The 27376-nt window shown below is 43.1% G+C and overlaps 1 protein-coding gene and 1 long non-coding RNA gene across 2 annotated transcripts in view; one reads left to right on the top strand and one right to left on the bottom strand.

Moving 5' to 3' along the window:
• Nucleotides 1-201: 201 nt before the first annotated feature.
• Nucleotides 202-27222, bottom strand: LOC115069327. Its single transcript, XR_003848598.1, has 3 exons — nucleotides 27091-27222; nucleotides 12768-12855; nucleotides 202-494 (listed from the first exon to the last, which is right to left on the bottom strand). It is a non-coding gene; the product is annotated as an uncharacterized LOC115069327 (long non-coding RNA).
• Nucleotides 27092-27376, top strand: part of Eno4 (enolase 4) — a 34248-nt gene continuing 33963 nt past the window's right edge. The window contains exon 1 of the mRNA XM_008827334.2: nucleotides 27092-27256. Within this exon, the coding sequence (XP_008825556.1) occupies nucleotides 27092-27256 (165 nt within the window). The remainder of the gene's footprint in view (nucleotides 27257-27376) is intronic.

The following is a 27376-nucleotide window of genomic DNA, read 5'->3' as shown; positions in this document are numbered from 1 at the left end:
TCGGAGACATGCCAGTATCCAGGAAAATCTGCTGATAATATTTTTTAAATCAAGGTTTTCTTTCTTTTTAGTGATATGAGTTTTTATAATGAGATGCTATAATGTTCAAAGTTTCTTGGAATCCTCCACGTGGTTTGGGAGACTATGGTTTAAGACACTTCTTTTAATGTCACAGAGAACATGTTTACAAGTACACATTTGTTCAGCTATTGTATTGTGATGGACTTTATTTTTCTTATGGGAGAACGTCATCCCTCCACTGAATTAAGACAATCTACAAACTGCTTAATGATGGTAAAACGATCCAGTCACCTGAAAAAAAGTAGCTGAAGCCCAATCGCAGCAAGTTGTGCCATCTGGTCATGCTCAGTATCTTCTCGTCTCCACACGTATCAACTGTGCTGATGTATGTTGAAATGACATTGGCAGTTTGCAGAATCATCTGGATTATTCATTCCAAATTCAACTCCTTAGGCAGTCCAGTCTTCTTTTCCCTATATCAGGTTTATTTCCCATCAATTTTCTTTTCAGCAAACAAAAGGAATCCCACCAGTCATTTTCCTCTCTAGGGATCTGGGACTGAAGTTTTTATTGCCAGTGGCTTATGACTTCTTTCCCAACTCCTCAGTGCTTACAGGTCTGTCCAACTGACAGCCCATGGGTCACACACAGCCAAGGACAGCTATAAATGTGGCCCAACATAAAATCGTAAACCTGAGACATTATGAGATTTTTTGCAGTGTTTTATAACTCAGTTGTGCAGTCCTTAAGTGTGAAACTTTGTGGATGACAAGGTCATGCCATAACGACATATAAAATAAACACATGTATGCTCTGGCAACCAACGAGCTATAGGCTAGACACTCCTGGGCTTAAAGTGTGGCCCAAGACAATTCTTCCTTGTTTGATGTGGACCAGAGAAGTAAGAATTTTTTGAGATCTATATTGTTTCTAACAGAGGCTTTGTCTACAATATGCAAACTCCAGCCACAAAATCAGCTGGCTTAAAAAGAGTAGTTTCAGAGACAGTAGAGCACAAGCAGTGCTGAGCGCTGAACCCCAATACAGCCTTCTCGGGTGATCTTAGTGGAGCTACCCCTGACACAGTCAAATTTAGGCATGGGCTGTTCTATTCATCCTTCCATGGCTCTGGTGGAGGAAACTCAATGGAAGTCAGCATTCTCCCACATTCACACGAAATACTCTTCTTCAGACTTCTCTACAGGGGCTGAGATGGCTTAGTGGGTAAAAGCACTTACCACATGAGATCAAAGTCATCAGTTTGAATTCCCAGCACCTATGAAAAAAAGTCAGGTATGGCTGTGCACGCACACACCTGCAACCCCAGTGCACTGAGAAGCAGAGGCAGGAGTGCTGGGTATGCTGACCACCAGTCCAGCTCCAGGTTCAATGAGCGACCCTGTCTCAAAGGAATAAGGCAGGGAGTACTAACGCAGGACACACAAAGTCCTCCTCTGGCTTCTGCTTGTGCACACGGGCATGCACACCTGAGCAGACACATGGGCATACACCACACATACAAACATCACAGATATGCAGACACACAGACAGACAGACAGACACACACACACACACACACACAGACTGTTCTCTGCTCTGTTACCCTAGTGATATGTCAGAATGTTTCAGTGAACAGATTTCAATGGTTCAACTTTACAACAATTATAAATAAACAACCTGTTAACTTTTTCTGAACTATGCCAGCACTTGCATTTTTTAAAAATAAATTTCTTCTTGACAGCAACTAAATGGTGTTTGTAGCCTTTTTATCACACAGTAGATTCCATCCATTCGCTGAACTTTTCTGAGCTGTCCTACATGCAAGTACATGTTTTTGATGTTCCCTGTCTCTGTGCTATTCCTGTAAGTCTGCTATTAAAATCTATTAAACTATAAAAAGAGCTACAGTCATGACACTCTTATTATAAGAAATATGGGGGAAATATGGGTATAAATCTTTAAAATCCTCCAATAGGCAATGATTTATTTTTCATAGATATGAAGCAAAAGCACAAATAACAACAAAGGAAACATACAGCTACTTGTCTTGTTGCTGCGACAAAGTATCTGACAAGAAACAAACTTAAGACAGACCTTCCCTGGCAGTCTAGTGGTTAGGGTTTGGCACTTTCACCACAGCGCCCAGGTTTGACTCCTGGTCAGGGAAGCCTTTCTTATTCATGAAGTTGGGGGGTGGAGTGGAAAGGTAAAGGTGGAGACAGGGGAGGGAGCCAGAATGTAATCAAAATACACTGTATGAAATTCTTGAGTCAAAAAATTAAAAATATATATCTTATTTATATTTTTTTATTTTATGTGTATGACTGTAATGCCTGCATGTGGGTAGGTGTACCGTGTCGTGCAGTGCCTGCGGAGGTCAGAAGAGGGCGTTGGATCCCCTGGAACTGGACTTACAGACAGTTGTTAGCCACCATGTGAGTGCTGGTCAAACCCGGGTCCTCTGTAAGAGAGCAGCCAGTGGTCTTAACTGCTGAGCCATCTCTCCAGTTCCAACAGAATTTTTTTTAAAGACAGGAAGGGTTTATTTTGCTCACAGTTTAAGGTTACAGTCCATCAAGGCAAGAAAGGTGTGGTGGCAGGAGCTTGAGGCAGCTGGTCACATTGCATTCAGTCTGGCAGTTAGGGTGGGTCTTCCTACCTCAATTAACCTAATCAAGATAATCTTTCACAGGCATTCCCTTGTCTCCTAGGTGATTGCAAACCCTGTCAAGACAATCAATATTAACCATCACACATGGTTAAATTGGACTTAATCAAAAACTAAAAACTTTTTCCCTTCAAAGTAGAGCATGAAGAAAGTGAAAAGGCAATCCATGAACAGGAGCAATATCTGCTAATATACCTGTTTAAAATGTTGCATTTGTAATAGATAAAGAACTCTTACAAATCAATAAGGAAAAGCCATAATCCAATTTAACAATGAACAAAGGATATTAACAGACATTTGTCCAAAGATGTACAATGTTCACTAAGTGCATGATGACATGCTATCAATGTATCAGAGAAATGCAAATCAGTGAGATATCACTTCACACCTACGAGGATGATGGAATGAAAAGACAGAAAATAGAAAGTGCAGGTGAGTATATAAAGACACAAGAACCCTCAGACACTGCTGAAGGGAGTATAACATGGCACAGTCACCGCAGAACATGATCTAACCTCAAAAAGGTTAAACATAAGGGTTACTCTGTGACTATTGGGATTGCACTCCTATGAATAAGCCCAAGGGAAGTAAAAAGATAGGACCACACAACAACTCACGATGAATGTGCATGTCAAAGTTATTCATAAGAGTTACAATGGAAGGGGCTGGAGAGATGGCTCAGCAGTTAAGTGCACTGACTGCTCTTGCAATGGACCTAGGTTCGATTCAAAGCACCCACGTGGCAGCTAACAACTGTCTGTAACTCCAGTTCCAGGGGATCCAACACCTTCTTCCAACCTCTGCAGGCACTGCACGACATGGGTGCACTTACACACATGCAGGCAATACACTCATATATACAAAATAAAAATAATAAAATATTTTTAAAAATAGTTATAATGGAAGCAAATCCATATGTCCGTTATTTGATTAATAGACTGAATCTCTCAGCACTTTGTTGCTATGGCAAATAACTGTGAGAAACGATGTAAAGGAGGAAAGATTTATTTTGGTTCCATTTTAAATGTTTCAGTCCATGGTCAGCTGGTTCCGAGTTTCTGGGCCTGTGGTGAGGCAGAACGTGACGGGGTTGCGGTGTGCAGTGAAGGAGGTGACTCACCTCAAGGCACATAGGGACAAGAAGATACATCTTCCAGAGCCATTCCCCCAGGGATCTACTCTGTCCAACCAGGCCCGACTTCTTAATAGTCCATTCACTTATGAATTCATCAATGGATTGATAAGGTCAACATCCTTGTGATCCAATCACCTCTCAATAATGCTACCAGCTCAGGACCAACCCTTCAAAACTGGGCCTTTTGGAAGGAGACACTTCATATCCAAACCAGAGAAGACTGATTAATAAACATAATAGTATACATACCACACAATATTAGTAACAATAAAAAGTAAATTACTGACACATGCTACAGTATCAATGAACTTCAAAAACATGTTAAATGAAAGACAACATTATGTATATAAATCTACACAAAATGTGAATAGGCAAATCTACAGCAATAGAAAGTAATTTGTGATTTTCTGGTCTTGGGTTTTGAGGGGGAATTAAGAGTCTGTTAATGACTATTAACAGGGGGGTGGTAAAAATGTTCTACAATGGCTGCCAAACTCTGGTATACGCTATATGTCACTGAGTTGCATTATTTAAATGAGTGGGTTGTGGAATGTGGGTGATAGTCTCAAGTGATAACTGTAAAGAAAACAAGAAGTATGGGAACAAACTGGATCTCAGAATGATCACAGGTTGAGAATTCAAACACCCGACAGGAAATCCAGAAACACTGTGGATGAAACGGGGTCTAGGGAAGAAGCCATGTTCAGAGTTGAAGTACTCTCGTGGAGAAAGGGAACAAGAGATTCTGTGGCCCTGAAGCACCCTCTGCTCCCCTATCTGGGCTGTTCATGACCAATCCTCACCCCTGTGTACCCTGTAGCTCAGCTGAGCCATCACCTTCCAAACAAGATGTCGCTGACACTCTCTGCTAGTCTCTGCTGCATTCCTTACCGTCAAAGGCCCTCCACTTCTAATGACAAATTCATTTAATTGTTTGATGGCAGTCTGAGGCCCTCACTAAATGACCAGTTCCACCAAGGAGCCCCAGTGACCTCATCTCATTCACCATTGTCTCCCCAGAACTTACTGTCATGTGTGGCCTTCAGCAAGGGCAAGCTGTTTACTAAGTGGTTGTTGAATGAAACATAAAAAGCTGGAAACCAGTCAAGTCTATGAAGGAATCTTCTGAGAATTCTGACAGTTGGGGCTTCCTATTGGTGCCACAGATAGACCATCCTGGGCACAGCAGGTTACACACAGAGTAAAGCATCAAAGAAAAGTTCAGATGGGTTTGCTCCCTTTCTGTCCTAAAATCTCACTACTTTGTATACTCTGGGGAAATACTAAAAAGATAAAAGTAATTTGCTCAAATCATCTATAATCTCTCTACCAAAATGGTAACACAGTTAACATGGTATTTCCTTCTGGGCTTCATTATACAAACAATGTTTTAATTAATGGGTGATTAAGTGGTTCTTTCTTCATAACTCACATTAACTAGATGCTTAACTTCTTTCAGGCACCATGCCAAATACTTCATAGGCATCCAAGTCTCATAAAACTCAATGAGGTGGATACTTAATATTCATAGGACAGGAGAACTGGGGTTGATGAACTTGTGGAACTTGCTGAAGTTCACAGAGTAGTGACAGCAGAGTCAAGTTTCAATCCTAGCCATCTGATCCCAGAACCTAGCTGGGCATTCCCAGATGTTTGTTGAATGAACCACTAGGTGAACTGAATGTGTGTTCAAGTGCCCACCCTAGGAAAACCAAGCTTTTGCTTAGCCGTCTGGTCAGCTGTTATCTTACAAATGCTCTGCATCTTATGTTACTCATATCTTCACAAATCCTAATACATTAAAGCTAAATGCTTCATTTTTAACAGCATAAACAGCATCTTCTTGTCTCCTTTTTCTCCCAGCTATTACAGGGAACTTCAAACACATCTTGGCATCGCACCTTCCGTTGTGTCCTAGAGCCACCCCAGGACCCTCCTGCTCCTAGTAGAGGCCACGGCCCCCCATTCCCAGCAGCTGGCCTCTCACACCTGATGCCGCTGTTCTGTGCTGAGTCCAGTTTGAATGCACGGGAACTACCTCTCCTGTTGGTATGGATGCTGTGAATGCTGGTGCCACAGCCACCACCAAGTGCCACCAACACTGCCAGCACCAGGCTCATGGCTGCTGTCTCCAGGTGGGGAGGAGCAAGTGGCTTTTGTGTGTGGTGTACTCAAGTCCTGGCTGGTTTGTAGGCAAATGGAGAACAGACACCTCAGTATCTTGGGGGGGTGGTTCTGGGACCCCCACAGATATCCACATATGCAGATCTTCAGGCCCCTCGTATAAAATGGTATAGCGTTTACACAGAACCCACAGATTTGATGACTTCAGTTACCTCTGGATTATGTGTATTACCAAATGTACCAAATGCAATGCCAGTGCGGTAGGAGTGCTGTTACCCTGTCTTATTTGGGAAATGGTAAGAACAGGAAATCGACACGTTGGGTATATATGCAACTCTTTCCCTACCATTTTCCACCCAGGCGTGGTTGAATCTATGACTGTGAGGTCTGAGAACTCAAAGGCCAACTACACTCAACATTGCTCCTCATTCTAGACCACCTTGGGATTACCACCAGAGAGATTACTTAGTCCCTCTAGGGAACAGATTCTTGAAAAATTCAAATTACTTCCAAGACATCTCAGCATCTTCCAGGGCTGATAGTGGATGACACATGGGGACCTGTCAGGCATGGTGGCAAGCACTTTAACCCACTGAACCATTTAACTGGTCCAGCCTCCTTTTTTAAAGCACACCCAGTCCCTTCTGCTGACCAGCTGGGCTGAAACAGATGGATTCAAGTTAAAGTTTTAATGCCATATCACCATTCCTTGCAGTCAGAGGTATCAGGAGACCCACTGCAAAATGGAAATACAGAACCCCTCACTTGAGGCATTAAGAGGGGGAAAGGACTAAGTTATTAGCTCAGTAACGGAGAGTCTAACATGCCCAAGGCTCTGAGTTCAATCCCCAATACCACATGAAAAAAGTTCAAGATGGTGGCAGCACAAAGACAGCCTCATGCACGGTCTTATGTGGCCACAACATGTCCAAACCAGTCCTTCAGTCAGCATAGACAAAGGCATACTTTAGAAAGTTATTTTTACATATAAGTATTAATTCTGATTTCTAGGGAAGAATGCTAAATATTTGTAAGTATTTATAAACTAAAATGCTTTCATCAGAGACTCTATACCTTGTTAGAGCTGTGCACATCAGAGAGAAGTGTGGAAGGATTTAGAAATCTGGATATGGCACAGCACAGCACCCAGAAGTGTACTAGTGTACTAGTGTACTAGTGCCCCGGAACTGGCTGTTGCTGAACCTTTGCCAGCTCTCCCTGTGTACCGTTGTCCGCAGCTCCAGCAAAGCCTTGGATTGAACTATGGCTGCCCTGCACCCTGGGCCATTATTAGCCTGGCCCTTTCCATACTACATCTTAGGGGAGGAAAGGGTTTATTTCAGCTTACAGGTGACAGTCCACCACTGAGGGAAGCCAGGGCAGGAACTCAAACAGGAACTTGAAGCAGAAACCATGAAGGGACACTGCTTGCTGGCTCGCTCAGGCTCTTGCCTAGTTTTTTTACACAGCCCAGGCCCATCTTCCCAGGAAATGGCGATGTCTGAGGTGGGCTGGGCTCTCCTATGTTAACATTCAAGACAATCCTTCACAGACATACCCATAAGCCAATCTGATTTGAGAAACTCCTCAACTAAGACTCCGTTCTCAGTCGACACCAGACTGTGTCAGGTTGACAGTTAAAGATTACTAGGACAAACACCCACTGCAGGAGGGTGGTAGGCTCACCACCACTCATAAGCATAGGCTCAAGAGACTAAATGACAAAGGAAAGTGCTTATTAAATAGCTGGATTTGTCCTCTCTCCACCTGAGATAATGTGGAAAGAAAAGTCCAGAACTTTGTGCTCCCTGAGCCCTCTTCTGTAGTCGGCTTTCTGATCTTAACACAGCAAGATTAGCCTGACAGACTTCGGAGAGCCTGCGGGTCCATCTCAAGGAAGATGCTGGTCAAGATGCTGGTGGCACTCCTGAAGGTGGCGAACTGAACGTAGAATTCAAAGTCACAGAGACCGCATGACACATTTCTAACCCTCCAAAGCAAGTGATCCTGTCTTCCATCCTGCCTTTTCTGGCTCTCTTTATAGATACAGATATATGGACATGTTTACATGCATGTGCATGTATGTATACATATTGGCATGTTATATATAACATGAATATATGTGCATATATGTATATTAAATATGTGTGTGTCTTAGTTTGCTTCTCTGTTGCTGCGGTAAAACACTGACCAAAAGAAACTTGAGGGAGGAAAGATTTATTTGACTTACAGAATAGTCCTTCATTGAGGGAAGTCAAAGCAGGATCTTGAAGCAGAAACACTGTCATTGGCTTGCTATCTTCCTTCCTCCCTCCCTCCCTCCCTCCCTCCCTCCATCCTTCCTTCTCTCCCTCCTTCCTTCCTTTCTTCCTTCCATTTATTTTAGTCTTTTTGAGTCAGTGTCTCCCTGTAGCCCCAGACGTCCTGGAACTATATAGACTAGGCCAGCCTCAATCTCACAGAGATTCAACTATCTCTGCCTCCCAAGTGGTGCTAGGACTAAAGGTGTGAGCTACCATGCTTGGCTCAGCTATGTCTCTTATATAGCCCAGGCCCACCTGCCCAGGGATTGGACTGCCCACAATGGGCTGGGCCCTTCTCCATCAATTAGCATTTAAAAGAAAATGCCTCACAGATGTGGGAAGGTAATCAAATTGAGGTTCCCTCTTCCCAGTTGTCTCTAGTTTGTGCCAAGGTGACAGAAACTATGTAAAAGGCATATATACATATATTAAATGAAAGCACAGAGTATATATATATATATGTGTGTGTGTGTGTGTGTGTGTAAATTTATGCCTGGACATATTGACTCATGTCACAATACATCAAATCAGTAGGATGAAGGTAGAAGATCATGAATATGAGCCATGTGCCAGTTCTTCACTAGGCATGAGAACACAAGGTTAAATGAGTGTCACCAGCTCTCAAGAATTCACCATTCAGAGACAAGAAAAACCGAAAGCCAAAACACATCTACCCATCAGGATGGTGGCTATTTACAACTGGAGGCAGTGTGTCTTCTAAGAGGTCTGTACTGAGGGCAGCCCGAGATGCAAGGATTCATGCAGGCTGGGCTCAGGTCCCAGCTTCACCACTTGGATGTTGTGTGATATCAAACACTCAACTTGAGCTGCAGACTCTTCATTCTTTTCTTTTTAAAAAAAATTTATTTATTTTTACTTCACGTGCAGGAGTGTACTGCCTGCATGTATGTGAGTGCATCCGTGTCGTGCAAGGCCGCGGAGATCAGAAGAGGGCCTTGGATTCCCCTGGGAACTGGAGTTAAGGATGGTTCGTAGCTGCCATGTGGGTGCTGGGAATTGAACCCAGGTCCTCTGCAAGTGCAGTCAGTGCTCTTAACCACTGAGCCATCTCTCCAGCCCCAGACTCTTCATTCTTAAACTGGGTGTCTGCCACAGTGCCTTCTTCAGGGGCGGCAAGCTTATGTGGCATAGCGCAGAAAGCCCTTGAACTTCTGGACTCCCAGAAGGCACTCAGTCAATGAAGCTGTCATTATTAGAAGTATCATTATTAATTACTATCAGTGAGAAAAAACATGAAGCTGGGGGGTGATTATAAAGGACTGAATGCTCGCTCCAATGAGAGGTAGCAGGAGCAGCTTAGTGACACTGCACAGCTGAATCTTTCCTAGGAGCAGGTGTTTGTGAGAACAAAGGAGAAAAGGGCAGCAATCCAAGGATGAGAAAGGGTTTGTCCAAAAGTCCTGGGTCATGAAACATCCCAGCAATGCCAGAGAATGGCCATATCTGAAGGTCAAGGTCAAAGAGGAGCCAGAGCCAGATCTGGAGGAGGCCCTGAAGAGTCCTGAACAATGTCATAACATAAATCAGGTTTGCCTTTCAGAGAGTTTAGGTAAAATTAACTGGGCATAATTTCACCTGCCCAAGGTCACCACTGTGGTGGCCCGTTGCCAAAAACACCTTTGCCACAAAACAGAGGGCTGTCCTCGTCCACAGGATCCTTGCTCTGTCCACAGACCTTCAAAAGTGTCTTGTTTGTTTTAGTTTTCCTAATTGGCTTGTTTTTTTCCATTGTGATTTAGATGCTACAGGAGGTTTTCTTTACCACTAATCCCTTCCCCAATGATTTTTAAATACCCATCTTCCTAACCACAAGGAGACTCTTAAGTGGCCACTTTTTCTGCACTTACAAGAGCCACACAACAATTGCGGCCCTCAGAGGAGGCTGACTACAATTGTAGCTTCGAGGGTCAGGACTGAGAGATGGTGGTGGGTGTGGGAGGCAAAGTCCAGAAAGGGCTTAGAACTGTTCTGAGGAGTTGGAATCACACACCCTGGATAAAAGCAAAAGTAAATAAACAACAGCCCCAGAAACAGCAAAGCACAAAGAAGGTCACCTTAGAAGAGGAGAACATGTGCTGTGGTATGCAAGGGGCAGGACAGTACAGGACAAAAGTGCAGTTAGTGAGAGGAGGTGGTGTTCTCCCCGACCTTCTGGACATAGGGGAAGGGGTAACAAGACAAAGAAAGCTGCTAAAATAGGTCCAGACCAGTTTCCTCACTCCCCATTCTTGAGGCTAGCCCATTAGCCAGTCCTATCAATTCTCTTTGTGCAAGTATGCCCTGGGTACCTTCCAGCCAGGGTATGAAGAGGCATGGCTCACAGAATCTCCAGTCTCTATGTCTACTCAGTAGCTCACTGGCTAGCAGACTGAGAAAGTGGGGGGCTAACACAGAACAACACATGATCTCCAGTCATGAGAAACTCAGGAAGATAGGGAAAGAGTTCAGCCACTGTTACCGGGCACCCGAGAGGTGCCAAGTATTGGTCCAGAGCTGCTTAGGTCTTGTTTAATCTTCATAACTCTCCTTCAAAAAAAACCATCTGTCATGAGCAATCTATTTTCCAGGTCCCCATTCCCACTGTCACTATGAGAGAAAACAGAAGGAAGCAGGTAGACAAGCAAAAGAAGTTGAGATCCCAGGTTCTAGACACCGTCCCTTTCGGGACCCCCTTCTTTCCAGACTGTCTTTTGATTTGGTCTTAGACTTTCATAAGACACTACCTTTTTCCAGCTCTCCTAAGCATGACAGTGTTCCCAAGCATCCATATATTATACTGCTGTCATGTCATGACCCAATAAATACACTTTATGTATTCATGTGTGTTTGTGTGTCCTCATATGTTTCTGTACTCAATCTAGACCCAACTAGGGATTATGGCACAGGTCCCACCAGGGCATCAAACCCAAATTCTGGGTCCAGGCATCCTGCCACAGCCCTAAGACCACCTCCTTGGGCTTCAGCTGTTGCAAACAGGGGTCCCTAGCACCAGTGTCATCTTCCTTATTTTGTTATCAAACAAAACAAGATAATCATATAATCATATCAAAGCACAAAGTAGAGACTCTAAGTCTGCAGGTACTTCAGGAGCTACTGAGATATTTCGGAAGTGTGTCAGGACCAGCCAGAACACATACACAACAGAGCCGCATCTGACTCTGTCTCTCATGTCAGCCGATCCTTTCTCTCCTGAAAAGTCATACTAAACAATAATTTATTAGGCATCTACTATCTGACAGGTTCAGTATAGCCCACTGGACCTGGTAGGATTTTCCCATTATTGTCTCCTTTTTGACTACTTAAAGAGCTGACCATGGTCCTTTAGCTGTCTTCTCTTTAAACGGTTTCATCAGTCTTAATGCTTTAACGCTTGGATGGCTACTCGGAGCTACAGGGAGACTTTTTGTTGTGTTTTCTTCACATTGTTGTTTACTACCTAAAGCATTCTACCCCCCTTCCCCCCACCCCCCTTCTCTCTGATTTTTAGGGAGGGAAAAAAATCTAGCATCTGGGGTAGGGGACCACTTAAAATGTCTGGGCTGGGACTGCAAACGACCTCCCAGAGATAATCCAAATGGCTGATTTAGCAAAGCCCATTCTTGACCTTGACACAAGACAAGACAGGCAAAGGGGAAGGACTTGGGAGGGCAGTGTGAAAGAAAAAGGATCATAGAAGCGCTCAGATCTCGCCTGGCCCCCTCCCCCATTCACCAAACACCTGGCTGAGTTGGAAAACATGACCGGCCCAACCTTCCTATCGGCAGCAATTGAAGCTGTCAGCTCTTGCTTGTCACCAGTTGCACTGGGAGGCCCCGGGCAGCCACAAGAGCCCTAATTAGGCAGAAATGACACTTCTACAACTGACCTGCCAGGACCTTTGGCAGACCATTTAACATCATTAGTTAACATTTTTTAAAAGTGTGAATGTAAATGAACAGCCAGTGGCTTTCAATGGAGTTTGTCGGTGGCATCTCCCCCTCCCTTCTCTTTCTCTTTTTACATGAATAGTCCACTTGTTTTCTCCAGAATTAGAGGGAGGCATGAGGAAGGAGGAAGAGGACCAGTCCCCTGAGCCGACAGACATGTTAAAGCATAAACAAGCTCAGAGCACCAGCAAGGCTATCTCTTCTTGTCTGCATATGGGACCAAATCTAGACAATCTCCAGGGCCACCAGGGCGACAGTGAGAGCCTGGCAGGGCAGACAGATGCTAGGCCCCGCTCCACAAGCTAGGACCAGGAAGCATGGCTAGCCACACTCTCAGGACTTTACCTCCTGACTCAAGGGTACCCCTGAAACACCTTTGTCTCGAATCTCTTCCCACTTGTTGGGTCTGTGAACAGGTCGACTGTGCAGTTCAGCCAACAACTTTCGTGAGCATAGGTGTAAATGTACCAGTTCTCCATGTGCCTGGTCCCTCTTAAGAGGAATGACATCCTTAGGGTAATCATTTCAGAAGCCAGGTTGATACTTACACAAATGAGTTCATGTCTTACCTGCTGCAGTGATTTCCCACCTTGAATCACACTTCATTTTGTTCTTCCCTTTGCACCCACAGAATCCATACACGCCAACACTCTCCATCTGTAGGAGGGAGGAAGGGAGTTTTGCCGTGAACACTTTGCTTTGTTTCCGTGTGGCTCTTAAGTCACACACTCATGTTGGCTGACAGCTTGAAGAGAAGCCAAAGTTGAGGGGGACAGCAGAGGGTAGGGCTCTTTGGGGAGGGGTTTCTTGGCACCTACCACCTCCTTGTTATGTGGCCTTGGGCAGGATACTTAGCTAACCCCCGAGTCTCAGATGTTTTTCATTTATAAGGCGGAGATAATGCCTCCCTGCATCAAGTAAACAAGCCGATGGAAGTGCCATGGAAACCGGAAACTTCTGTCTCCATGTTAAGGCCTACTTATGGCAGGAAAGTGCTGCCCTAACCATGCCAGGTTCTCCTCCCTCACTTCTCTTGGAGAGACAGCATTAAGAATTTGTCCTTTTGTTTCTCAAGGCATGCTAGATGCAGCCACCAGCACACCCCAGATCCCTTCCTAGCCCTCCCTGTCTACTATGCCAAAAGGGCTGTGAATAGTGCACACCTAAGCACATATATGAAAAGCGACCCCCACAAAACCATGGTTCTATTAGTTACTTAGTCCCTCTTCCGGATCCCACACGGCTGGAGAGGGAAGTGGGTCTCATCTACTTCTGGATTTCTGGAAGCCCTGGAAAGAATGGCAGGTACACAGTAGCAAGAGTACAGCCCAATATGGTGGCACACGCCTTTAGTCCCAGCACTTGGGAGGCAGAGGCAGGGGGATCCCTTAGCTTTGAGGTGACTGTTTAAAGGACTGAGTATGGGTGCTTTACAAAGGCTATATATACAGATTCTAAAACTGGAAGAATTCTTCTGGTCTCTGAATTAAGATGAATAAAGTCAAGCAAGAAATGTGTAATAGAAAAATGCTTGTAACTAGCCATGAGACAGAAGCAAAAAGAAAACAATCTGAGTTTGGGACAGAAAGAGAGAAAAAATACTTGGAAACGCTCTTAATAACAGTAAATTGGGGGGGGGGCGTTCCTGAGATGCAGCATTCAGTGCTTTTAAGCTAAATACCTTAGCATATTAAGCAAATAGAGAAAAGCCAGTTAGAAGATGTCATCCAATTGAACCACACTGTGTTCAGAAAGCCTATAGGAGGTGCCTGGTTTGACCCCTTTCCCCATCACATGCCTGGTTCCAGCCCTGTTGTTTAGTATAGCGTCTCCTCTCCAGCTGCGGAGCTTATTGAAAAGCTCTTGCTCCCTGCCTGGTTTTGGCACATTTTCTGCAGGTGCCTCCTACTGTGGCCACAATGGACTGCTCGGGAGGTTTAGACCTGTCAACAGCTACTGGGGAGGGAGGGGGGCAATAGCAGAGGGGGCACAGTGACATTGTGTGCCTCTACCACAGGGCCTGCAGCTCGGGCACCTGCTAATGAGATGAGCCCTTTCTCCATTCACTCTTTCTCTCTTTAATGATTTAACTTGATCGCTTTGGTTCCTTTTCTAGAAGGGGAATTGCTCCATTGATCATATAAAGTAATTGCTTGTAAAACATTGCTCTGCAGAAACTACTACTACTTTCCTGGCTGAAAATGTCACAGCAATTGAAAAGCTCTTAGCCCAGTTCGAGAACAAAGTGGTTAAAGAGAATAGTCTTTGCATATAATCCCAAGCACTCCTGTGTTCCTACAGTTGTAAGTTTGGGGATGTGATTGATGAGTTTTAAGACAGATAATTTCCCTCTTCTGGCCTGGCATGATTCTTCATGAGACTATGAAAAACTAACCAAAGACCTTAAAAGAGAGCGAAAAATACCCAACCAAACTCCCTTAACCCTAAAATTAGATATAAGCATTCAGAGAAATTATTTTCTTAATGACTATTCTCTCAGAAGTCATGTGTTCAAAGGACATCCACACAGATCCAGCATGGTTTGGGAGGGGAAAGAGTGTCTTCCCCTGGGAGGTAGCTGGGGCCCCTGGTTTTGGAAGAAATGGATGCTCTTGACTGCTATGCTTCGCTGATGTTTCTGACTTGTCACTTGGCGGCAGCAGTGACACACTGTGGGGATGATGGGGACCACGGGGACCACACACTTGGGGAGTTTTCATAAATAGCTTTATTAAATAATCATTGCCTTGTGGAAGTGTGGGAGTAATCCACCTGTGTGTGGGTGTGTGGGGGGGGAATCACTTTGTCCTCAACAAAAAGTTGCCATCGAAATAAACACAAAAGCTGTTAGTGATGTTTTCGTTTTCCTCTGATAGGTAAAAGCCTAAATTTATATCTAAATAAGAGAGATGCTTGTTTCCAGAATCATTGGTGGGAAGCACCACTTGTGACACGCGTGCTGTGGGAACAAGGCTGCGGGTGAGTCACCTTTCATTACCAAGCTCCAATGGATTATTTTGTAGCCGATGAACTAAGGCAGTAGATATGCTTATTACTGTATTTTTTTAATAGGCAAAACAGCTGGCAGCTTACTGACAGAGTATAGTAAACTAAGCAATATAAAGACCACTTAAAATTACAAAGTTGAAAAAATCAGAAGACTTCTGAGAGTTGAACCTCATGAAAGATCACGGCACAAGGTCCCCTCACTGTGTGCAAGTGCAGCATATATTTTCCTTGGGATTTTAAAATTTAAAATCAAATGTCTGATCAGAGCACACAGGACAGATGCTCAATTAGGGGAGTTATATGTACCACACCATAATATATCACAAATATTATTAAAAGGTGTATTTTCCCTTATCTACTTATAACAGTGAAGAAAATGAAAAAAAAAAATGGGAGGAGAAATACCCGAAAGTTAAGCCCATTAAGGAAACTGATTCTAAACTATAATGAATTATTTGGGAAGCCTTTAATTGAAGCTTAAATTTTCTTTTTGCTTACATTGAAAAAGTAGTTAATTTTTGTCAGTAAAATGGGATATTTAATTAGATATCTAATTAGATGATTAATATAGAAGTAGATAAAATAAGAAAACACATGTGCTTGAAAATTCTGCCTGCCTCTGAGACCCTTATCTAAAAACCACAAAGATTCACAATATTGGGAAACAGCTGAGTGATAAATACAGTTACACGGTTGCTGTCGGCAGCCTTGCTCTGAGATAGTGGTCCAGACAGGAAAGTGAGTTGAGGTTAGCCCCTGAAACCAAAACGGGAACCTGGACAGCTGGGGCAGAAACCTAATCCCCACAATCAAAGAATAGGGTGGGAAGGTGGAATGCATGCTCAGGGAAGGGCTCCTGTCTCGGTGGGAGAGAGACAGGAGGGTGGTGGTCAGCCTCCTGCTGATGCTGAGGCTGCCAGTGTCCTCTGTATGAACTCCCAGAGTGAGAGTCTGGGATGGCGATTTTAATTTGGTTTCCCCATATTTCTGGAAGGAGTTGAAAAAAAGCAAAATATTATCTGATGAGGAGAAAAGCAAGCCCAAGGAGGCCCTTGTAGAGGAACGAATATCAAATCTTCCAACAGCCACAGAATTGCTTCCCTCCTGCATCCTCTGTTTGTGCCCGATGCAAGAGGTGTGAGCAGAATCCCAAAGTTCAGACACACCAAGTTGGGCTTTACAGCTTATTCCTTAAGGGGTAACTCCTGAGCATGTTTCAACGACCTGACTTCACAAGGTAAAAATTAACCTTTAGCTAAATACACCTGAACTTCACACTCAACAAATTTTGTAAAGTTCTTAGGCATACATTTAGAAATAAAAGAGTTCATTTAAAAAGGTGGTCTTACTCCTACACCAACGAGCATCTAATCAATTGAATGCATACACAGCGATGAGAATTATGTCCCAGGTTTGAGTGGTTATTGTTCATGTCCTTCAAAATTCAGACGTGGTGAAAGCCACAGATACCTACCTAACCTGAGCACTGTATTTATGTAATAAATGTACACACTTATATTTGTTACTGACATGTATCTCAGTTGCTAAAAGTTACCCACCCCCCAAATGATAAGAACCTTTCTATTTAAACAAAAAGCTAACCTCAAGCTGATGGGCAGCAGCGCCTATTGAAATCTTTGTATTCAATACATAGAGTGTATTGTTTTCCAGTTAGAAAATGATGTGGCTTGAACTTCACTTTCCAGTACCCGAATTAATACAGAGCCATTGGATAAGGGAAGAAAAGTCTATGTCGTGTCTTTGCAGAATAGAATGTGTTCTAAATGAATGTTTGGACGACAGTGTCAATGATGAAGCCAGACACTGCTGCAGCTACAGGAGCAGACTTCATTCATGAAAAGTCTTTCTCTACTTGTTCCCACAATTTCTTGGAATCCCATCTGTACAGTTTCTTTTCTTTCTGAAGTCAGAAAGTGCTGACTAGCCCCAGGAGTTTTCTGCGCTCCAGTTTTTCTCAGTTTGATATAAATCACAGCCTCCTTCCTCCAATCACATCTTCTGCTGTTATGGCTTATTTTAAAACATCCAATTGCATTGGATGCACTTGGGTTATTAACACAAGTGCGACTGACTCCCTGGGATGATTACAAATACCTACTACAGGCCAAACCTAGAGTCGTGACTATACATTTTGTCAGATGACACAGAAGGTACACTTGAAGTCCACATTTAGAGTACTAGGCAAGTCCAGCAGAAACATAACAGAGGACCAGCCAATCAATGTGGTATCTGAGCTTTAGCCTCAGGGCACAGGCATGTGTGATGCAGCTGACACGTCAGCCAAAAGACAACACTGTTTTTCTTGGCATTAGGACTTGAACAAAAGTGTGGAAAGTTCCAGGCATATCCCAGTGAGTCAGAGTCAAACCCAGACAGCATTCACAGGTGAGGGAGAACATGCAAACACACACACACACACACACACACACAGAGGACACACACAAACACGCCCCCCCATGGTGACTCTTTTTGCTTTCATATGACAAACATTTGGAGATAAAATAAATTTCACAAAGCTCTTATAATTTTAAGTTATTCTTTTTGACTGTGACTCCTGCCTTTGAGAGATTTAAATTTATCTCCCCACAACAAGGCAACTGATTTTGGCATGTGTGATGCAGCTGACACGTCAGCCAAAAGACAACACTGTTTTTCTTGGCATTAGGACTTGAACAAAAGTGTGGAAAGTTCCAGGCATATCCCAGTGAGTCAGAGTCAAACCCAGACAGCATTCACAGGTGAGGGAGAACATGCAAACACACACACACACACACACACACAGAGGACACACACAAACACGCCCCCCCATGGTGACTCTTTTTGCTTTCATATGACAAACATTTGGAGATAAAATAAATTTCACAAAGCTCTTATAATTTTAAGTTATTCTTTTTGACTGTGACTCCTGCCTTTGAGAGATTTAAATTTATCTCCCCACAACAAGGCAACTGATTTTCCTGTATCATATTTATCAGAAGTATATAAAAATTATTAATTGAACAGATAATTTTTTTCTGGCAAAGGTCTCAGTTATAAATTCAAAATGGTTGCGCATTCAGCAAAGCAATAAAGGATGACACACAGAACAATACTCATCCTAAAATTTCTGAACTGATAGACACGTCTTACTTGTTTCTAATATTCTTTAAAATAAAAATTGATGGTTGGAACTTTGTATTTTTATCGTATAAATTACAGCCTATGATTTTTGTATTCTCAAAGGCAACCTAGGGACCTTACATTCCTGTCAGCTTAGCTACAAAGAAATGAAAAGGTTTATAACTAAGCAACTGATGTTCAGGTCAGATCCACAGGTTCAGATAAATCCCAGAAAGTGCTGGCATGCAGTAATTTTACAAAAAAAAAAAAAAAAAAGCTTGGTTCTTGGTCCCTCACAGGAACTCTGCTTTTAAAATTGTAGAGGCAGAAAAATTCTTTAGTGGAGCTGAGGTTAGTTACAAGGCTCTAAAAACTGCCTGCACTGTGAGCTAGTTTATGGTCTTCTTTCTTTTCAAAGTTCTCTTTGCATTTAAAAGGCTAAGCAAACAAATGCTTGGTTGTGGACTTTGAGAAGAATCATTAGTTAGGATCCCTCAGTGCTATTTCTAAATGAATCGGTTACTCATAAATCAGTTCTAATTTTGACAAGAGTCTACCACTAGCTACTGAACATGTGCATGGGGGGGTGGTTAAGAGTTTTGCTAGATCAGACAGGGTTAAATTGCTTCTGTGGATCCCCTTGTCCCTATCTCTGGGCACACGGAAAGAAATGGGGGTAAGAACCAGCCCCCATATATTTCTATTCCAAACCTCATTTTGACCTCAATATTTATTTCCAGTGAAATTATTTTTGCAAAAAGTATCCTAATACACATCCACTCTTTATTGTACTGAGTGTAATATGTAAGATTCTCGTGCTTGCCCATTGTTTCCAATCTCCAAACTGTAGTGGTTAAAATCTAGCTAAGCTCACTGTGGCTGGGGCCACACACACAGCATCAAACAAATCTGATTGGAAATAACATTTCAGTCTTTCACCCTCACTAAGCTTTTCTCCTTCAAGTATTAATGGAAACATTGGGTTTTTTTTCTGAGAAAATGATCCTGATCACTAATACTATTTCTATAACGTCCACCTAATGTAACAATTTTATTACTAAATAATACACTAAGCAGGATTAATCCCACATCTTTTGCTAACATGAAATTCATGAAATTCTGTATGTTCTTTTTAATTTGGAACTGAAATTTAATCTAGTACACCATCCGTGTATCATCTCAAGTCTGAAAATGAGTACAGTTCCCGAACTAATTTACACATGACTGCTATACATGAAAAAAAAAAAAAACACGAGTGATTAAATCGCTATTGAGAAATCTGTCTCAAATAATTTTATTCACTAAGAGTGAAATCACAATTCTTAAGAAATAATTCCTACTCTGCATTTGTGACTACTTTTTTTTTTTTTTTTAAATACTGAAAGGACAGAATTCTTAGACATAGTAAACAGAACAATATAAAGGCAAGGCCAGCTAGAAAAGGATAAAACAAAACCATCATCTCACACTTAGCCAATGATTAATGTAGAGTGAAGTTCAAAATTTTTGACAACTGAGTGTTTCAATCTTCCAGGGAATTTCTGAAGCTTTAACATTAGACTCAGACTATGGGTGGGCTTGTAAGAGTCACGAGTGGCAAAAGCAGAGTCTTTTGATTCTACTAATAAGAAAAAGATTGCTCCTCTTAAGAAGATTAAAGTACAATTTCAGGAAATCTGAAATCCCCTTCCATCAGACTCTTAAGTTTAATTACAAAAGACAATTTGTTAACTCTGACTCAAGTGCAACAACACAACTGATAGAATTCTGGAGCGTGCGGAGGTTGGAGGAAAAAGGAAACAAGCCTCATTGATTATTTTCAACAATGAGAGAAAATATTTTTGCTACGATTTGATTTAAAAAACAAACAAACAAACACCTAGTTGGGGGACTGGAGAGATGGCTCAGCAGGTAAGTCTGGTTGTGCTCTTGCAGAAGGCCTGGGTTCAGTTCTCAGCACCCATGACAGGTGGCTCACAACCACCTGTGACTCCAGCTCCTGCTGGACCCCTTCCTCTGGCCTCCTCAGGCACCCACACTCACGTACACATGACCACAAACAGATATATAACTGAACATTTTAAAAAATCTAAAACAAACACCTAATTTGGCTATTTTTCTCCTTGCTGTCCTGATGTGGAAAACATAGAAAATAACATTTTCTTCATTCCAAATAAAGGTAATTGCTATATTTATTTTGCTACATGCACATCAAGAAGTACAAACCAGAAAATCCAGTTTTGTAGAATATTTTTTATGTATTCTTTTATTTTATTAGCCATTAACTTAGGCCACAAAATGTCTTCAAATTGCATCTGCTTCTATGAAGTTAAAAAATTATTATCTATTTTTAAACAGCAAAATAGCTTCCTTAAAGAATTTCTTTGGTCTGATCTTTTCCTCTTCTCTTTGTGGTATGAACTCGCTGGATAATTGCCTCACTTCTGCCCATATAGAAACTATGCGTCTATTCCCTGAAAAATACCAATTAAACTGCCATCGTAGCATCTCCAACAGTATCTTTTCGTCTTCAGTGTCAAAGGCCTTTGAACAAATGACCGGAAGGCTGAATCTGAAACAGCCTTTGATGGGATGCCAGCTCTGAACGCTCACATTACAGCTACGGCTCTTGCTTTCCGCTTTGCTGGAAAGCAAGAGAGAAATAACATGTCAACTTTATAATGCTGAGAAAATGCTAAAGGTTATAGTAAAAGTGATCATTTCCCAGGAGACTAATCACTTCCAAAGGTCACTAATATTGTTTTTAAAGGGTGGGGGAACTCCTCTTTATTCTATTCAGTCTGGATTTCTATACAGAGCTAAATAAAGGCTTTCAACAAAATACCACAAAACTAGTACAAATGTGACATTCCCCTTTTGTTAATTTGTCAATAACACCAGCTACTACATGTTAGGCATAGGAAGAGAAAGTTTACATGGATATTATTTACTCTCATCACAATACTAAGAAATTAAAAACACTAGTCAACAGACCAGAGGTGGAAGCACATGCCTTTAATCTGAGCACTTGGGAGGCAGAAGCAGGCAGATCTCTGTGATATTGCGGCCAGTCTGGTCTACATAGAGTTTTAGGCCAGTTGGGGCTGCAGGGAGACCTGGCCTCAAAACAAACAAACAAACAAACAGACAAACAAACAAACTACTAGTCAATGAGGAAATGGGCTCAAAGAAATTATAAAATCTGGAAACTAGGATTTGAAGCTGTGACATCTGATTCCAACATTCAACACTTTGAGGCCCGCCTGAAGGCATCCGTTATCAAATCGTTCCTGTGGGAAGCCTTAGTGATTTTCCTTCTGGTCTAACTCAGAGCAGTGGTTCTCAACCTTGGCTGCACATTTAGTATTTTTAAAACACACATGAGTCCCATCCTTTAGAGAGCCTGATTTAAATAGAACTGGGGAAAGGACCAAGATAAGAGGTTTTCAATACTGCAGCGGTGGACTAAAGAGATACTATGCCTCTTGGGATGCTTGAATTCCTATGGAGCTTAGATTTGGGAAGACTCTAGTCCACCAGAGTCCCCAGGTGATTCACAACAAAAACTGGTCATCAACAGGTCCGCATGCATTATCCAGAATCACTTCTCACCTCAAATGTGAGCCAGTCAGCTGGCTCTGCCATTGAGAGGGCACAGGGATCAGCAAGGGCTGGCCTGAGACACCAGAACTTATGGCAGAGGGAGTGGTGCACGATGGGAAATGCAAGGGCACTAGAGTCAGTTTTTGCCTCCACTCCTCATGAACTGTGTCATCTCTGTCAGTGACTTACCTTTTGCCGTTGGTTTGCAGACCCAGGGGGATGATGTCTGCAAGGATTCAGGTCTATAAAAGGGCTTGGCCAAAGGCAGCTGCTGCTGTGGTTTCTGTTATTATTACTATAATGATAATGACTATTTCCAGGAGACATCATCAGTAAAGAAGAAAAAAAAAACTTTAAAAGCTTTTTTTTATTAGTCAAATCATTCCTATTTTATTGCTCAGCATTCAATTTGAGGGATTTATATTTGCCATTAGTTCAGCAATTCCACTTGTCCCTCTAGGCAGCTGGGGAGAGAAGGTGAACTGTATTCCTCCCATTTTCTAGATGCAGTAACAGCAGCATTTTCTATCCATTTTGTCTCTAACGTCTATGATTCTATGATTAAAGGCATCTGCAATCTTATTTATTAGTTCCTTATGAAAATGATATTCAACACAGATGTCAAATGCAGGAAAGAAGAATTAACAAGCACTTGATAGCAAACCCACAATAACATCTAAATAATCACTTGTGAATGTTAAAGTCATTGCAAATAAGTTCCAATTTAAATAAATGTGTTGGATAGGATTAAGGAAAAGTGAACAAATACATCTGTCTTCATCCTCATTCATTTAAAAAATGACTGACGTAAGTTAGAATATTCTTTTTGAAATACAAACTTAGGAATGGTTCGTTTCCTCTATAACGGGTCTCCAATTAGAAGGTTGAAACAGATGAACACATCCCTGATAACTTCTCTTGAATCAGAACTACAAAGCAGAAGGGATTTAGGAGCAAAAGAGCCTTGGCAGTTCTCAATTAAGGTCACCAGGAAGCCTATGGACTCTATGCAAGGGGCTCACAATTTTAAACTTACACCAAACACATCCCCAAGAGCTTATCTGTACGTGTACTCTTGTATGTGCAAGCGTCCGTGAATGGATTATAAAGCCTACAAAAGTACTACTGTATTTATAATCACTGTATGTAACTACTATTACACGGGGGATGGGGAACACCATTATTATTATTAAAAAGGAGTCTTTGTACTAAAAAGGGCTAGGGAAGATTACCAAGCCAGACCTCTCTCTGTACTGAGAGGCGAAGCTCTTAGGGTCATTTTGGATTCCAACACAGATGTTCTTATTCCTGAACTGACCTTGCTTCACACTGTACATTCAGGTCCATGGAGCATATCTTCTCTCTACAACCCCTTCCTTTTTAAAAAAAAATAAAAATTGTATTTATTATTTTTATGAGTGTGTTGCCTGCATGTACGTAAGTGCACTAGTGTCGTACAATGCCTGAGGAAGTCAGAAGAGGGTGTTGGATGCCCTGGAACTGGAGTTACGAACGACTGTTAGTCATCATGTGGGTGCTGGGAATTGAACCCGGGTCCTTTGCAAGCGAAGTCAGAGCTCTTGGGCACTGAGTCATCTCTCCAGCGCCCCCCCCCCACTCTTTTTAAAGCAAGGAACCAGTCCCACCCTCTTTCCATGGGTTCCAATCTCCTGAACCTCTTCTGCTCTTCTTTCCGTCTCCACTTTCCTCAACTCTCAGCTTGGTGGGGTTTTGTTGTTATTGTGGTTTCCTTTGAGATGGGTTCACAACATGCATCCCTAGCTAGCCGGTACTCACTATACAGGCCAAGCTGTTCCCGAAATTAGAGATCTGCCTGCCTCTGTCTCCCAAGTGCTGGCGTTAAAGATGTGCACCACCATGCCTGGCTTCCAGCTTGGTATTTTTCAGGGAAGCCTCTCACCAACTCCTTTAGTGCTTTGATGCTCTGGAATTGTCCTTGGACACTGAGTCTCAATATGAAACAGTTACCAAAATATTAAAGTATATGTGAAGTGTGTATACAATTGGCATATGCATGGATGTATTTTGCTGCAAAACCCCTTATGTTCCTAGGGGAAAATAGAAAACTGGAGTATTTATCAATAATCTTGACTCAGATCTGGCCACACTAATAGGCTTTTAATAAGTCTGGGACACACCAACTTTTCCAAAAGGCTCTCTGGTCTGATTTCAGTTCTTTTGGTGACTCATCTGACCGGAATTGTCACTGGGATGCCATGAGAACTCGAGTGCTTGGGAATTGTACCTGCACATGGCAAGTATTCAAAAACTCTTTGCTGAGTGACGGAAGTTGAATGGGGTATATTTATGCTTCTTTGACTTCACATGGCTTAACATGAAGAGTATGTAAGAAAACAACCAAGTTCCTAATAACTCCTTCTTCTTAGTTGTCAGTCTTCCTCTAACTTTGGACCTAATATCCTCCCTCAAATATATACTATAATTTTTCAACGGTATACAGGCGACTCATTCATTTTAAGAAAATCAGATACCACTAATATTTAAAAAGAAGAAAATAAAAGCTCCCTGGGAGTCCATCACCCAGGAGTGGCATCATTACTGTGCCAGGGCACAGACTTTCAGATGGTCCCATGCATATGTATGCACATGCCCATCTGACATACCACCCAAAGCCTGTATCCTCGACTTTGGAACCTAGAGTTTCTCTTTTTGCTCTGAGCTCACTTTGTCCATTTCCTCTTAGCTTCTTACCCCACTCCTGTGTTCTCAATCTATTCCTTCCCTGGTAACTGGGTCCTACTTCAAGGGAACATTCCCCTATTCTCCTTCAGCTTGAAATACTATGAGGACATCTTCAGTCCTTTTCTCCAGGATATCTCTCCAGGATATTAGTGTTCCTCCAGCCCATCAGGAGCATAACCCAGTGCATCATGTCCCACTAAGTCCAAATGACTCATGTATCCTATTCCTGACAATGCTAAAAGAACTCTACACTGCCCTCGAGTCTTCCTTGGTTCCCCAAGCCCCATCCTATCACCCAATGCTACTTCTCCTTCCTCCACATTCTTTCTCATCCACCTCAGCCCAGTGATAACATTACTGTTTAGTTCTCCACCTAAATCATCTTCTACCTAGGTCTACTGGTCTCTAAACAACCAAACATTATCAGTCCTATGCACCTTGGCCACTCAGCCCCTTCCATCTTGCTCATGGCTACATTCAGAAATGTCTCACTCTTGAAGAATGGGATTCCAGTCCTCTCACACTCTCTACTCAGACTATGTTTCCATCTGAATTTTTCACTGCTGAAATGGACTACTCATTATTCACCCAATTCCAAAACATTTATTTTGTTATGGAATATTTATTAACCATTCATTTATTAACCGGTTATTCATTGAATAACTATTTACTGAGCATTTATTCTATTAGGGAATGACTGATGCTGTGGATGTAGCAGCAAACAAGACACACTCAGACCCTGTCCTCATGGGATGCTGGGTTAAAGAGAAGAGAACCCAATACATCATGGTCCCAGCCCAGGATACTTCCAATCGTCCATTAAAATGTCAATGAGGGCTGAGGGTGTAGCTCAGTTGCTAGAGTGCCTGCCTAGTATGCATGAAGCTTTGAATTCAATTCCCAGCACTGCATAAAACAAGTATGGTGGTTCATGCCTGTAACCCAGCACTTAACACTCAGGAGGTAGAGGCAAGAGGATCAGAAGTTCAAGGTCATCCTCAGTTACACAGCCAGCCTGAGGCCAGCCTAGGATACATGAAATCAGCTTCCCTTAAGATATGGGAGAAAGTGGTGCTTCTGATTTGGGGGTGAGAGGGATATGAGAAAGGGCACCCTAGAGAAAGGAAAACAATGGCCTCAGTGGGCTCATTTTTTATAAACACCTAGTCATCAGCAGAGCCAGCTCTGCAGAGGACAGGACAGTGACTCAGCCTCAACTCCCACCATCAAGGGACTTCCAGCCAGCCAGGAGTGTAGGACACCATAGAAAGAGGGCCAGTTCTCTAAGAGACACATAAGGAAGAAAGAAACGAAATGAAACAAAACAAAATAAAACGCCTGGGGAGTCCAGAGGAGGTAGGCACATGTCTGATTATATAACAGCACTTATAGAATCATTATTTTTGTCATCTACATCCATCAGTACATCTATGGAAAACAACTATTTCCAAATACTTTTGCACTCTCGCAATTAAGTGACTTGAAAACAGAGTAGGTAAAATTAGGTTTTCCAGATAAGCAATAGAAGCACTAATCTTTAAAGCAACCTGAAAGCAACCTGCTTATATGTCAGGAATATAAAACAGGCAAGACTAAAACAAGAACACCCTGTTCATGTCAGCCTACTTTGGCAGCAGAGGAACTATCTAGATCACAGAAAGTGGCTCTGTAGTTGCATAAACGACCTGACTGGCTGTTTAGAATCAGACTCCCAGAATGCAAGGGTGCCTTCTGCAATAGGAAGCTGACCCAAGGACTTTTCCCCTTCACCCTCCTGAGTGCTGCTATATACCCCCCTCCTCCCATCCCCGGACTGTCCAAAACATAATCATCCCTTAAGGACCCCCACCCCCCGATTTTTTTTCAGCCTATCCTCGCACTGATTCATTCTCACTAATCTGCGGGGAAGATTTACATAGCTGTTCCTTTCCTGGACTGAGCATCATCATGGGGCGTGCAACCAGTACACTGCTCAGCTAGAAGCAGGCAGTCGTCATGCGAGGAAAGAATGGGCGAATTCCTGGGACCTCCCTGGTCAGGAAGGGCACCCCTTTCTCTCGCATCCCTTCCCCTCAGAGGAGCGCACACGCAGCGAGTTCCAAGAGGGCAGGTGGGGAAGTCGCGGAGAGCCCAGCCGGCAGGAGCTCAGGTCCCCGGCTGAAAGTCGGGACTAACGCTCCCAACTTCTACAAACAGGCTTCAAGCGACCGCTCAAGGTTTCTCCCCTCAAACTAAGGACTGGAGAGCGCGCGTCCCCGGAGCTGCGGAACACTAAACCCCTGGGACGCGCAGAACACAGATACAGCCCCGCAGGCAAAGCACTGGGGGCCTGGAAGCCTCGCGAGATCTCGGGGTCGGGATCTCGTGGCGTTGCCTAGCGACAAGACGACGCTGGCGGGCCCCCATAAACCCCCGCTGTATCCTTCAATCTCCTACCATGGGGGAAGAAGGCGGCGGCCGCAGCTGTGGAACCCCTAGGGACCTGCAGAAGCTGAAGCAGCAGGCGATGGAGTACTATCGGGAGAACGACGTCCCGCGCAGGCTGGAAGAGCTGCTCAACTCCACCTTCTACCTCCAGCCTGCAGACCTCTACGGGCACCTGGTAGGGACCTGACACCGGCGCCCTCCTCCCTCCCGCCTCGCTCCGCGCTGCGACAACGCACTGCGCCTGCGCCTCAGAGTCACGCCTGCGCGCTCAGGTCGCGAGGGGCCTCGGTAGTTC

Source organism: Nannospalax galili, unplaced genomic scaffold (genome assembly GCF_000622305.1).
Source record: "Nannospalax galili isolate Female #2095 unplaced genomic scaffold, S.galili_v1.0 scaffold31, whole genome shotgun sequence".
Taxonomy (NCBI): Eukaryota; Metazoa; Chordata; class Mammalia; order Rodentia; family Spalacidae; genus Nannospalax; species Nannospalax galili.
The sequence above is the reverse complement of the archived record's forward strand: the minus strand, read 5'-3'. Positions and strand labels throughout refer to the sequence as shown.